Raw genomic sequence first — 12,573 nt, 5'->3', positions numbered from 1 at the left:
CGGACTCCCATGGGTTCAAGGATTTTATGCAGGATCAATGCAGGGTGTCTTGGTTTTAGAAAATTTGAATGGCCATTTACACATTGTTTCCAGCTGGCAAATGTTTTAATGCTAAAATACATCAAGAAAAATGACAGAACAATACTATCAACATAGCTATATAAATTATTTGTAACTATATACCATGGAATGAGGATAGAGGAATTCGGCTTCTGGATACATCTTACAAGTTGTATGAGTGAGAAACAACATTCAGCCTTGCATGAGTTTTTCTTTCCCAGTAAAATCGGGCCCTCCTTATCCAAAGAGGTACCCTTTTTCGGTGCATCAGTATAGCGGGGGCCCCCTTTTGGTCTGGGCCCCCGGCTCAGCACGGTTCGAGCCCATAGGAGTTACGTTACTGGTTTTTTTTTTCCAGATACCATGTTACGTAATCTCAAATTTTAAAATTTTACCGATAATCATATTAATTTTCTCATTAACACTATAAGGACATCATAGATATGCAAACAAAAATATTTATTGGTCTAATTTTTGAAGGCACGTTCATAACAGAGCACCGTCATAAGCACCTCCAGTTTAGGGTAGAAGCACCTCCTATTTAGGTTAGCAACGCCACCTGTGGACCTTTTGGCGTTCCATAGCTGGGTACTTAAGACCGGGGGCGTGACCCTACATTCCACATTCCTGACGCGTTTGTTCAGTAGTTGTCACGTGACTAGTCCCATTCACCTGTTTACTCAAACCGTTACAAAATATGGTGGTTGTCTTGTTCCAAGTACCGCAAATACCAATGATTTATATACTCACAGGTACACACGTATAAACCGTAAGATTACTGTATAGGTATCGTACGTAAGTATGCGTTTGAGCATTGACTAAGTTTAGGCTCTTCCGGAGAAGATGTGACAAGTTTACCAACGATGTAATTCGTTTCCAACTCAACATTTTAATTTCAGCTTAAGAAGAGAAGAAATATTACAGAATAGTAACACGTCCTGCATCAAGAAAGAAGAATGGATGGATCGCTGAGATTTAGACCCATTATAACATCGTCGTTCTTTTTCTTGATACTTTTACTCAGTGAGTGAAAAGCCCATTAGGCCTAACAGTAGCACTAGTTAGCAAGGCCCACTATTACTAGTATTCCTACTGTAATTGTACTTATACTGGCATTAAAAAGTACAACAGTACCTGGCTGTCGACTAGAATAACTAATGTTTTCCAGTTATTTGATAGAAAGAATTAGGCATATACTTGTAATGTAGGGAGTCAAACTGCTCGAAGCAAGGAAAAACTACCCTAACTTCGCCCAACCGTTGAAGTTTACAGTATAATTCGCTAAATCGGTAACAATCCACAAAAGTATCTCAAAATACATAACTGATGATGCATTGTTTCACTGCAGTAATTTTGGCCCTTTTGATCCAGGCTTTGGAGATTGCCATTGAAGAGTGGTTACCGTACACCACCATACAACAGTTACACACAAACAATGTTCACAATAGCGTGCCTTTTCTCCTGGCGGAATGAGAGATTGCATGATATTATTCGCCCGGCAGCCAGACAAATAAGGTGTAGCCTAGGCATTGTGCCCTCACTATTCATCCAATAGAAAAGTTAATGGATCTTATTCGCTGGCTGCCGGGCAAATACAAAAACTTAAGATGTTAATCACTGTTAACAAAGCAACCAGCTTAATAAGGTATACCCGGTCTTGTTATTCGTCAGGCTGAGATGGTATCGCATGCTGAAAGCTGCATGTTTTGTATGCTGTTAAATTTAAACAAATTTAAATAAATTTGTTTTTGCTGATTGCTAGTTGAGATCTAGCCTAGGTGGTTAAATTATAATTGCAGCCAAAATTACAACAGCCAATTCTCATCACTAAAAGTTTGAGTTGTGGACATGGTTGATCTTATTCTCCAAAAGATGCCTAGCGTTGTGTTGGACAGAAATGTTGGCATTTCATTGAAATACTACCTGTTATTAACCCGACAGTTTCCAAAAATGTAATGTGAATAATGAAGTTTTTGAACCCTAAATTGCATGGCACTTCATGAACATGCAAGCTTGGAAAATGTCACTCAGCACCTTCAAAGCAATGTGGTCGGATTGGTTAACTGTCTGACGAACAGTGGGGTATGCATTGTTATAACCTGGCTGTTGGGTGAATAGACCTAACATAATACTGAATAGACCTAACACTTGTGCATCAAATACATGTCTAGTCTCAAGATTAATTTACCTTGCCTAAGTAATATTCACATCTTAAATACCCACTTTGAGAATACTTTAGGCTTGTAACCCGGTACATGTTATAGTGCGGTATGCTTTGGGAAATTGTTATGCTTTTATCATGTCAATTTTCATTTCATTGAATTACTCCAAGATAGGCTAAATATAAAACTACTGTACTCATCAATAGGAGAATAAAGAACACAAGGTATGCTTTGGAAACTTTCATGCTTTATCATATCAACTCTCATTTTATTTATTTATCCTAATAAAGCCTATAAAAATATTCATAAATAAGAGAACATAGAAAAAAATACAAAATACAAAATATAATATTAGTGTCATGGTTTCAAATGTGAAAGGTTAATAGTTACTGTAGTAACTAAAAGTTTAGCCTTCAGTATATTTAACATCTGCATTTCAATAGGTTCTCTTTTAATAATGATTGGTTAACTGTCTGACGAACAGTGGGGTATGCATTGTTATAACCTGGCTGTTGGGTGAATAGACCTAACATAATACTGAATAGACCTAACACTTGTGCATCAAATACATGTCTAGTCTCAAGATTAATTTATCTTGCCTAAGTTATATTCACATCTTAAATACCCACTTTGAGAATACTTTAGGCTTGTAACCCGGTACATGTTATAGTGCGGTATGCTTTGGAAAATTGTTTATGCTTTTATCATGTCAATTTTCATTTCATTGAATTACTCCAAGATAGGCTAAATATAAAACTACTGTACTCATCAATAGGAGAATAAAGAACACAAGGTAAAGAAAGAAAAATACAAAATATAATATAAGTGTTATGGTTTCAAATGTGAAAGGTTAATAGTTTGTAACTAAAAGTTTAGCCTTCAGTATATTTAACAAAGGTATTTCAAGAGGTTCTCTTAATAGTAATGATTGCAACATGGTAATATTTCTTAATGATTGTAGTCTATATTTTGGCAAGTTATAAGGATACCGAGGTGCTTTGCATGATCACTATCATTGTCTTTTCTTGATCATGATGAACCATGAAAAGTGAACCCTTTGGAAGTGTGCTTGCCAGTCTCTCATTGTGTTTTTGGCCACGGTCAACAAAATGGAGTTTACCCCTGTTCGACCTCGCAAGAGGTCCTACGGGGGATAATATTATAGTTTTATAGAATAGACCCTTTTTTTTTTTCTCTAGGGAAAGTTGTCTATTATTCAGTCAGGGTGATGCTGAGAAGTGAAGTATTGTGCAATTACATTGTGTAGAAGCCATAAATAAACAAGAGGTCGGAACTGAAGAGTGTTTTTGGCAAAAGTAGTGCATATACTTTTATATAATATATTATGATGATAAAAGTTTACATAACTAAGTCTACTGTAGATAATCACTATCCATTTATAGTGCTGTTGTGTTCTAAAGATTAAGTATGTCAGATCAGATATATTCTTCCTACTGTGCTCATATACTGTACACCATTGCTTGTCAAAAAGTTGCTATTCAAGATAAACTGTTGTCACAAAGCTTGATGCACATCTACAGTAAGTACTGTATATTAAGTATTATAGAAACATTGAGTCTACTGGCTGCTGGTGCCCATAGATGCCATACACAATCACAATATTTTACAGTACTTTTGGCTAAGATCATGTGTAGTATCTGTTCCCTTTCGAGTGGAATCGTGATACACACCTGACGATGATCACACAGTCATAGTCCCGATGCAACGGGACTGGGGTTGAGAGCGGATCAGTCGTTCAGTAGTTTGCTTTTCATGCCCAGGTTCTTTCCTGGGCGACTTTTTCTTAAAAAGTATATTTAACAGTACTGTACTATAATCATATAGCTACTTGCCTAAAATTAAGGGCTTCCAAGCTCAAAGCCTTTCCAAAATTTTCAAGATTACTGCAATTTCCTACTGTCAAAACGTCATGGTCGCACATGAACAGTAAAGTTCAGTTTTTCTTTTCTCAGTCATTTCAGTTTCTCCTGTAAGGGACTTCAGAAAGTGAATATGTCAGCCTACGTCTTTCTCACAATTGCCATTAAAGTGATGTGTGTTGTACTGTACATAACGCTACAGTGTATAATAATACATCATCAGTTATTAAATGTTTGGTGATCAGGGATATCAAGGAATTAGAAAGTCAGATTTGCCAAAATATTTGCTTGATATTTTCAAGCCAGACAATGCCATATAAAGATTAACATGTATAGTAATACTGTATTCAGTATGACATTTTGGATTACATTACTTGTACATGAATGATTTGACTCCACACTCAAGCAGACAGTTTGGTCGTGAATGTTTCATTAAAGTCTGCTCCCCGAACCTTACTGTACATTGATATATTTTAGTGTAAGGTACCTTAAGAAGTGTCTGCCCTTTTTGGTATGTATACAATATTTGTTTAACTTTGTGCATTTGTGTGATGGAGGCACCTTATCCAAAAGATTGAACAGAAAAATATCAAAGGTAAGTTTGTTGTCTAATTTACTGTACACAAGGTCTAGAAGCTCCTTAAAAACAATCTGTAGATGTGTTTTGGAAAAATTCAGTTACAGAATCTAAAATGGTATGAATAGATGATGTAGAGTAAGTCTACCTTAAATTCCTCAATGTTGTCTAGCATTATAGATCTACAAGACTTTTTCAAAGTTTGATTATTTAAATTTATTATAGGTCAGCACACATTTTCTGTGATATTTTTGCTTTGCATGCACTTCTAATGTGTTTGTACAGATGTTATGTACAGTCATTGTAAAACAAAACAAATTTCTGAACTTTGATTATCGTACTGTATAGTGATTTGAACGGTTTGTACATGTATGATAGTCAGAAGTACTACTGCTGAACTGCAAAGGCTATCATGCACAATATACTGTACATGTACACAATTTAAGAATCATATTTTGGGCTGCTGTTTACTAATTGCACTTGGAGTCTTGTCAAGTGTTTACCACAAAATGCTTTGATCTCTTACTGTGCAATGTGTAAAATTTATAATAATACCTCATTGCTTATGATAATTACCTGTGTAACAATAATAATAATAATATTGATAATAATATAAGAATTTGAAAAGCGCTTTTATCCAGTTAAAAAAACCTGCTCAGAAGTGCTGCAGGAGCAAAGTACCCAAAATGGACACAACAGTAATCAAACAAATGGATACGCATTCATGAATTAGAACGTCTTGAGTTCTTTCTGGAAAGTTGACACATGCTGGATTGTTTTCAGATGTAAGGGGAGACTGTTCCAGAGCTGTGGAGCAATGTTCCCCATAGGTGGAAGTTCGAACAGTGTAGTGATTTGAATGGTTTTTGCATGATAGTCACTACTCAAATTGAACATTAAAGGCTGTCTTGTAGTAATATTTGACATTGTAAAGAAGTGAAGAATGATACTTAAGGCTTTTCCTTTCTTATTGCACTTGGACTCTTGTCAAGTGTTAACCATGTACAAAGACTTCATACCTATGCTTTGGATCTCTTACTGTGCAATATGTTTAGTAAATAGTATACAAATAATAAATGGTTATGAGTGCAATAGTGCAAATATTTCATGAGTTGAAAGATGTAATTTGTTCCATTCAACGAGGCTCAGCCGAGTTGAATGGGACAAATTACACCTTTCAACGAATGAAATATTTGCACTATTGCACGAATGGAAACCATTCATTATCAAAATTTAGATATAATTGGATGTAAAATGCACTCATGCAACAGATTGTTTTGAACAGACAGGTTTCTCTGCTCACTTACCATTGAAAAAAGTGCTATCAAAAAAGTATAACACATGTTTCTATTTCATAGAGTGCAATAGAGCGGATTTTGCATGCAATCGACGAGCAATTGACCAATCAAATGGCCGGAATATTATTAGGTGTTGTATAATATTTATTAAATACCTCCTTGCAAACTGCAGCACACATTCAGGGCATTAATAGATTAACTGTGTACAGGTGTGTGTGTATTGGTACAGTATCTTGTGCATTGTGTGAAAAACTGAAATGGACCTGGTGGGGGATCTTGGAAAAGAAAGCAGCACTAGTGCAAAAAAGAAAGAGAAAAGTATATGGATCATAATTTTAATAATACTGTAGTTTCATTAAATCTGGTCTCTGCACATTACAGTAAGTTCTATATAAAGCTGATTTTGTTATCTGCATAATATTATGTTCTGGATTCATATATACTGTACAGTAGTTGTGGTTCAGTGGTTCTATTGTTACAACATCATAGTAGAGAATGGTAGATATCAAGCACAAATTTGAATTAACAATAAAAAGGTCACATGTATGAGAAAAGAAGAAAATACCAAACAGTGCATTTGTGCTTTGTAACTGATGTTTTAAGTTCCTGTACATTTCTCCTATGGACCTGTACATACTGTACTGTAGTATAACTTGTAACTCATTCCTGGTGTCTTTGTGTTAACAATGATACTATTGGAATGTTGAATGTCTGACTGCTATATTATTATTCTGTTCATACCGTGAAAGGGTCCTTAAAGGACAGAACTTAACTTTGTATTTGTATCCTCATAATTAACCATGCTCCCCCACTCCTAACGATCGACAGTATCACCAGTCTCTGTTGTCTTAACGATCGACAGTATCACCAGTCTCTGTTATAATTTGATCTACTGTATAGCAGCTGATTGTTCCCAAGCGAGTCAGAGTTATAATACCAAACAGAGTTAAACTTGTTATTGCTTATAGTATATATGTGTTAGTCATCAGGTAAAGTTCACCAGCTGATTTCTTAAAGAGAAAAACAATGTGTAGTGTAGTATGGTAACCAGTAACTGAGTAACATAGATATTCTAAGTTACACAAGCTTACTTTTTCCCAGAAATTGTCATAATGGCAAGCCTATCCTGGATAAACTTAAATAAGTCAATGCTGAAATTGTTAGTTATCTTCAATCTGCAAAACAAAACAGGTCTGTCATCTAATTAAATTCCACTTTTTGAGGGAATTTATTCACAAATCTCATCCACCATAGTACATAGTTTATATACCTACGTATACAATAGGAAATTATGAGGTCTCTGGAAGAATGTAATATTAGTTCAGTCTATTAATCTAGTAGAAGTTGAAAATTGAAATTAATTATTTTGAGTCATGATATGCTACCACGATCTAACATGATAGTACATGTGCCCAAGGCTACCAGTATAGAATGTCTTTGCAAGTGAAGTTGTTAAGTAGAGAGGTTAAATACTGTACAGTATACACACGGAAGCTGTTCCAACTGAGCTCTGCAGGGAAGTAAAATATCTGGCCTAGTTTTAAACTCCATATCAACTTAAATGCTACATACGAATCAGCCACCATTAAATCTGAGGGTCATTCACATACTGTAGTAATATTAACTTCAAATGTGCAAATATAAAAATCAATTACAATGTTTGCATTGTGATTCATGGGTTCATAGTGTTTGCACTCTTTGGTAAATGCCCTTGTCTAACAGGTACATGTTGTTTGTCTGTTGTTGGTCTTAGTGTTCATGAGTTGAGAGTTAGTATGTTGAGTCATCACAGTGAACTCTACCTTGTCACAAGGAAGTAAATATAATGATTAGATATAAAATACAGTACAGTATGGTGTGATAAGACTATAAGATAGTTATATGCACTCAAAAGGTTCACGGCAAGAAACTACAACGCCATAAAGAACCAATAAACAAATCTATCCAATACATCAAATATTGGACTTGAGTATTGTTGCACAGTCTAGCAGGCAACTGGAAGAGGAAACATGAGACTTGTGATTCTCTATTTGTAAATAATACTAACACTTGACAAAGAACAATATGGATCACTGTTATTCTTTAATGAATGAAACTTCCCACTTGGAAAATTGGTCTACTGTATAGATCTCTCAACGTTTAAATCCAAACACCAAGTACGTACGTCACAGTTTGTTCTTGTACACAAAATCACACTGGCCAACTAGAAACTGTCTGTATATTCAAATCTCATTTCACTCCTCCGAGTTAAAGCAGTTAGTGAAATTTCGGGTTTCTGAAGAGGAGCTTCATTATTAAAAGTGTCACTTTTAGCAGGCATTATTCACACTAATCTGAAAATTTGTAGTAGTCTGTAGGCATTAACTGGATTACTGAACATAAACTAGCACTATCTGTGCTTAAGGAAAACCAATCTGTTTAGTACATGTGGTTTAAGCTGTTAAACTTGTTATTCAGTAGACTACTTTACATACAGCAATACTGAATTAACATATATTAAAATAATTATAAATTAATTTGATTCATTTCCTTCCATTTTTGCAGTTTATTCCACTTCTAGTGAGTGTGCTATGTTATTCAGTTCAAGTGGAAAGATTTGTAGCTGGTTTTGTACACAGGGAACATAGTAATTTACGAGAGTTAAGTGCAGAGCATTGAAAACTGCGCACATTATGTTTTGGCACTGAATTTGTCCGTGTATACCAGGGTTGTCCAACCTTTTGCGGAGGCGGGCCACATGGAATGATTTTGATGAAGGAGGGGGCCGCTTGAATTTATTTTCCTTCCTGATAAAACAGATGAATAAAGTTCAGCCCCCCCCCCCCCCACTCTCCGGTGAGACTGACCTGTATGCAGTTTTATGGACCCAGAAAGTTCAAATGAGTGATTATATAGCTTCAAATTGTTATCAATAAATCTGCTTACTAAAATTTCGCACCGTAGAGCATCTCTGGCGGGCCGGACGCATCCCTGCAGCGGGCCGGACTGTGGCCCGCGGGCCGTAGGTTGGACAACCCTGGTGTATACGGACTAAAAGTACAGTAAGAAACTCACAGAATATAAAAGATTTTTGGTTGAACTTTTTTACAATATTGTCAGCTTTATTGTATGGAATTTTGGTACTGTATTTTCTATAACTTTCTCTGAGTGGATTTCACAAATGTATATTTTCTGTATCTCCTTGTTCCGTCTAGATCTTCTATACATTTCCAATGGCCAAACGTGCAATGATGTACCCACGAATACCTCGAGGGCTTACTTTGATGGGTCTGCCTCAGTGACAGTCTCAAGAACTTTAGACCTATCCAAAACAGGGTTTTCATTTCGAACTTGTCTCGGAGGTACGATCCTCCAACAGAATGGCACCAACGGAGATTTCTTTCAGCTTTCGGCCAATGAGTCGGCATCCGTGATCACTGTCCGATGGGAGAGTGGAGACACCCCGGGATCGGAAGACATTGGCGCAAATCTAACATTAAGGGAGGTCTCTTTACAGTTTGCCACAAGTAATGGTACTTTGACCCTGACCGTAGATGGAGTGGCAGAACTTTTAGCGAACGGCAGCAAAAATCCTGAACTATTGGCCCTAGATTTGTCCGGGTCTGATCTGGTCATTGGTGAAGGTTTCACTGGTTGTGTGATAGATAACATGGGTACTGATGCTGGGTTGGGTCTCTGCATGGCGGTTTCCCACACAAACGTAGAGTGGGATACTTGCCTTATAGAAAACAGCACGACATGCGGTAAGTTGCCATTAACCCGATTCATTTTATTCAATTTAACATAATATTTACATTACATTTGTGGCCATATACATGTATATGGAATTTAAGTACCATGAATTATTTACTATATTGATAGGCTATCATCATTAGTATTCTGTAAACAGAGCTCATAATGTTTGTGTGTCAAAGATGCAAGAATTAACACACATAGTGGGCATGCAACCAATCCCTTCCAGTACCTCACACACAGTTCAATAGAATTTGTGGTTTTACTGATCAATAAGAAAATGATATTCCTGAAGTGAAAAGATGTGGAGGATTACTACGTATCCTGTAATGAACACCAGTAGTGAACAGATCTCCGTATTATAAGCTAGTTAAGACACTGAGACAATATGAGTTAATATTCCACTGTGAAAGACTGGCTATAGTCACTCTCCCAGCATTGACAGACTAGGCTATGAACAGGTTCCACGACCCAACAGTATTTGTACACATAACATACAGTGCACGCCATGGACAGCATACAGGTAAATTTATTCAAAATACACAGTTGGTTAATATTGAGCTGGTAACATTGGACGGGAGGACTATATAAAATGCATGATGGTTTTCTTTTCCAAAGCCTTCATAAAAAGAGATGTTTCTGTGTCCTATACTGTAGATACCCTAGCTGACCTATATGGTACTGGAAATTCATGTGGTGGTACCTGTATATGGAATTGCTGTGAATGGTTTATAAAGGTCAAAGGGTGAAACAATGCATGCACAGATGGTACTGTACCTCCAAAATATTTGGTTGCATTGTAAGAGTTGATTTGGAAAGTATGATTTCAACCACTTCAATTAGTTAAACTCAGTAAGGTCATTCATGTATGATTTTCAGCATATAAGTAGCCCTTGGAATTGCGTAGTCCTGGAAGTTACAAATTAATGGAAAAACCTAAATTGTATTAATTTGTGACTTTGATTTTTTATGAATTCATATGGTTTGTAGTTTATAATATTTTTACATCCATGTACATGTGTTTTGGGTTTTGTTTTTTCCAGGACTCGGCTCATGTAACAGTAGTCCTTGCAGTAATAATGCTACGTGCGATCCATTTCCTGGTGGTTACACATGTGTGTGCCCAGCTGGTAAGAAAATTCTTCTACTCACCACTGTTTCATTAAACATTGTTTACATATTCATGTTTACCTTGCAAAATAACCTGAAAGTTTAAAGAAACTAAGCTTCAAAGGCTTGGTAATAGTTCACAAGTTCACACCAAGACAACCAGTATTTACTTGATGGTATCGGACGATCTTTCCAGCAAATATTTTTTTTAAAAACTGCCGGAAATTGATAAATCGGAACCTTGTATTGAACTGTATTGTAATCTATGACTTCCACAGTCACATTGCAAAGACTTGTTTTATAAAGCATCAATGCTTAACAATCAGTGCTGAACAAAGTCATCTTGGGATTCAGTCTCAAGTCGACTTAGTCAATTAAACTGACATAGTCAAGTTATCTGCTAGGTTGCACTTGTAAGTCAAAGTATTAATCACATAAGTCAAAAGTGCTTTAAGTCAAGTAAAAAGCAGAAAACTTCCCAGGGTTGACTCGAGTCATGTCACTATGAGTCAATTTGGAAGGCTTGAAATAAGCGATCTTACACGGACAGGGTCTCATATAAGCTTCTGTATGGCTTCCTGATCCTTGGAAACAGGATACATGCAGTTTTACTTCACTCCTCTCTTACCTGTCTCCTCCATACATATGCACAACGATCTACCCATGCCTACAAACTCGTAACATTCTTGCATTGTGTCCCCAATGATACCAGGGTACCTGTACAGTGCAATGTAGTAACCTAATTGACTGAATGCTCACACTGTACCGCAGTATACTTGAAGGTCACCTTTTGTTTTGGATCAAGTTCTGTGTTTGTGCAGTGTCAGAATCTCCACTAAATTTATACAAACTTCAAGGTCATATATTTGGGGACTGTGTGCACAAGTTACAGTACATAGAATTATTTGTATTTCAAGGACTAACTTGGTATATTTTCATGCATGGTCAAGGTTGAACTCTTTGTAAATATTAGTATTCCTTTCATGATTAAATGGCGGTCCTGGGAGCAGGAATGGGAGCGAATTCACACCCCTGCCTCGGTTTCCCCTGAACACTTATCGAAAAGACAAAGCCAGTGTTCATCCACAATCTAACACGGATAGGGTCTCAAATAAGCTACTGTATCACTTCCTGATCCTTGGGTCTCTAAAGTAAACTAAATCTTGGCAAAATCATGAATTATAAGTTCACATACAAGGAAGTTCAGTTTTGTTGCATTCTATATTCAGTGTGTCACTAGCAATGTACAGTATCCTCCTATGAAAGCACTGTAAAGTCTGTAAGAAGTCAGTACAGTAGTTAGCACAGTGACACTGTCTAACCAATTGATGTGCAAGGGTAAAGTCAAATGACTCATAAAGGGAGGATTCTCAGAAGGGTCTTTATTTCAGACCTGTCTTTCACAATAAAAGGGCGTTGTGGTCAAGTGTTTAAGGCAGTGGACTTGTGATCTAATGATTACAGGTTCGAGCCCAGGCCAGGTCATTGCGTTGTGTCCTTGGGCAAAGCCCTTTATCCTCATTGCCTCTCTTCACCCAGGTGTATAAGTGGGGACTTGCGAGGTGACTTGTAAATATAGTTGGGTGTGCCGGTTTGTGGCTGCACCCTATGGGAAGTCCCCCAGGGGACATGTGGCTGTGGTGCACTGTGGTGCCCCAGGAGAGATTGTTTGAATTGTGCACACTTTGGTGTGTAGGTGTGACAAGTTACCAATGACCAGGGTTAAGTACAGCGCGGCGAGACTTTATTGTAAG

At 36.8% G+C, this 12,573-nt stretch overlaps 1 protein-coding gene across 2 annotated transcripts in view; it reads left to right on the top strand.

Annotated features, from left to right (window-relative positions):
- Window positions 1–800: 800 nt before the first annotated feature.
- Window positions 801–12,573, top strand: part of LOC139964130 (protein crumbs-like) — a 44,896-nt gene continuing 33,123 nt past the window's right edge. Inside the window, exons 1-3 of one of the 2 annotated variants that reach the window (XM_071965490.1) lie at window positions 801–1,083; window positions 9,172–9,720; window positions 10,753–10,839. In XM_071965490.1, the coding sequence (XP_071821591.1) occupies window positions 1,017–1,083; window positions 9,172–9,720; window positions 10,753–10,839 (703 nt within the window). In that variant the 5' untranslated portion in view covers window positions 801–1,016. The remainder of the gene's footprint in view (window positions 1,084–9,171; window positions 9,721–10,752; window positions 10,840–12,573) is intronic. The other variant, XM_071965491.1, reaches the window with a different exon arrangement.

The sequence above is a fragment of the Apostichopus japonicus genome, chromosome 22 (assembly GCF_037975245.1).
Source record: "Apostichopus japonicus isolate 1M-3 chromosome 22, ASM3797524v1, whole genome shotgun sequence".
NCBI classification, from domain to species: domain Eukaryota; kingdom Metazoa; phylum Echinodermata; class Holothuroidea; order Aspidochirotida; family Stichopodidae; genus Apostichopus; species Apostichopus japonicus.
The sequence above is the reverse complement of the archived record's forward strand: the minus strand, read 5'-3'. Positions and strand labels throughout refer to the sequence as shown.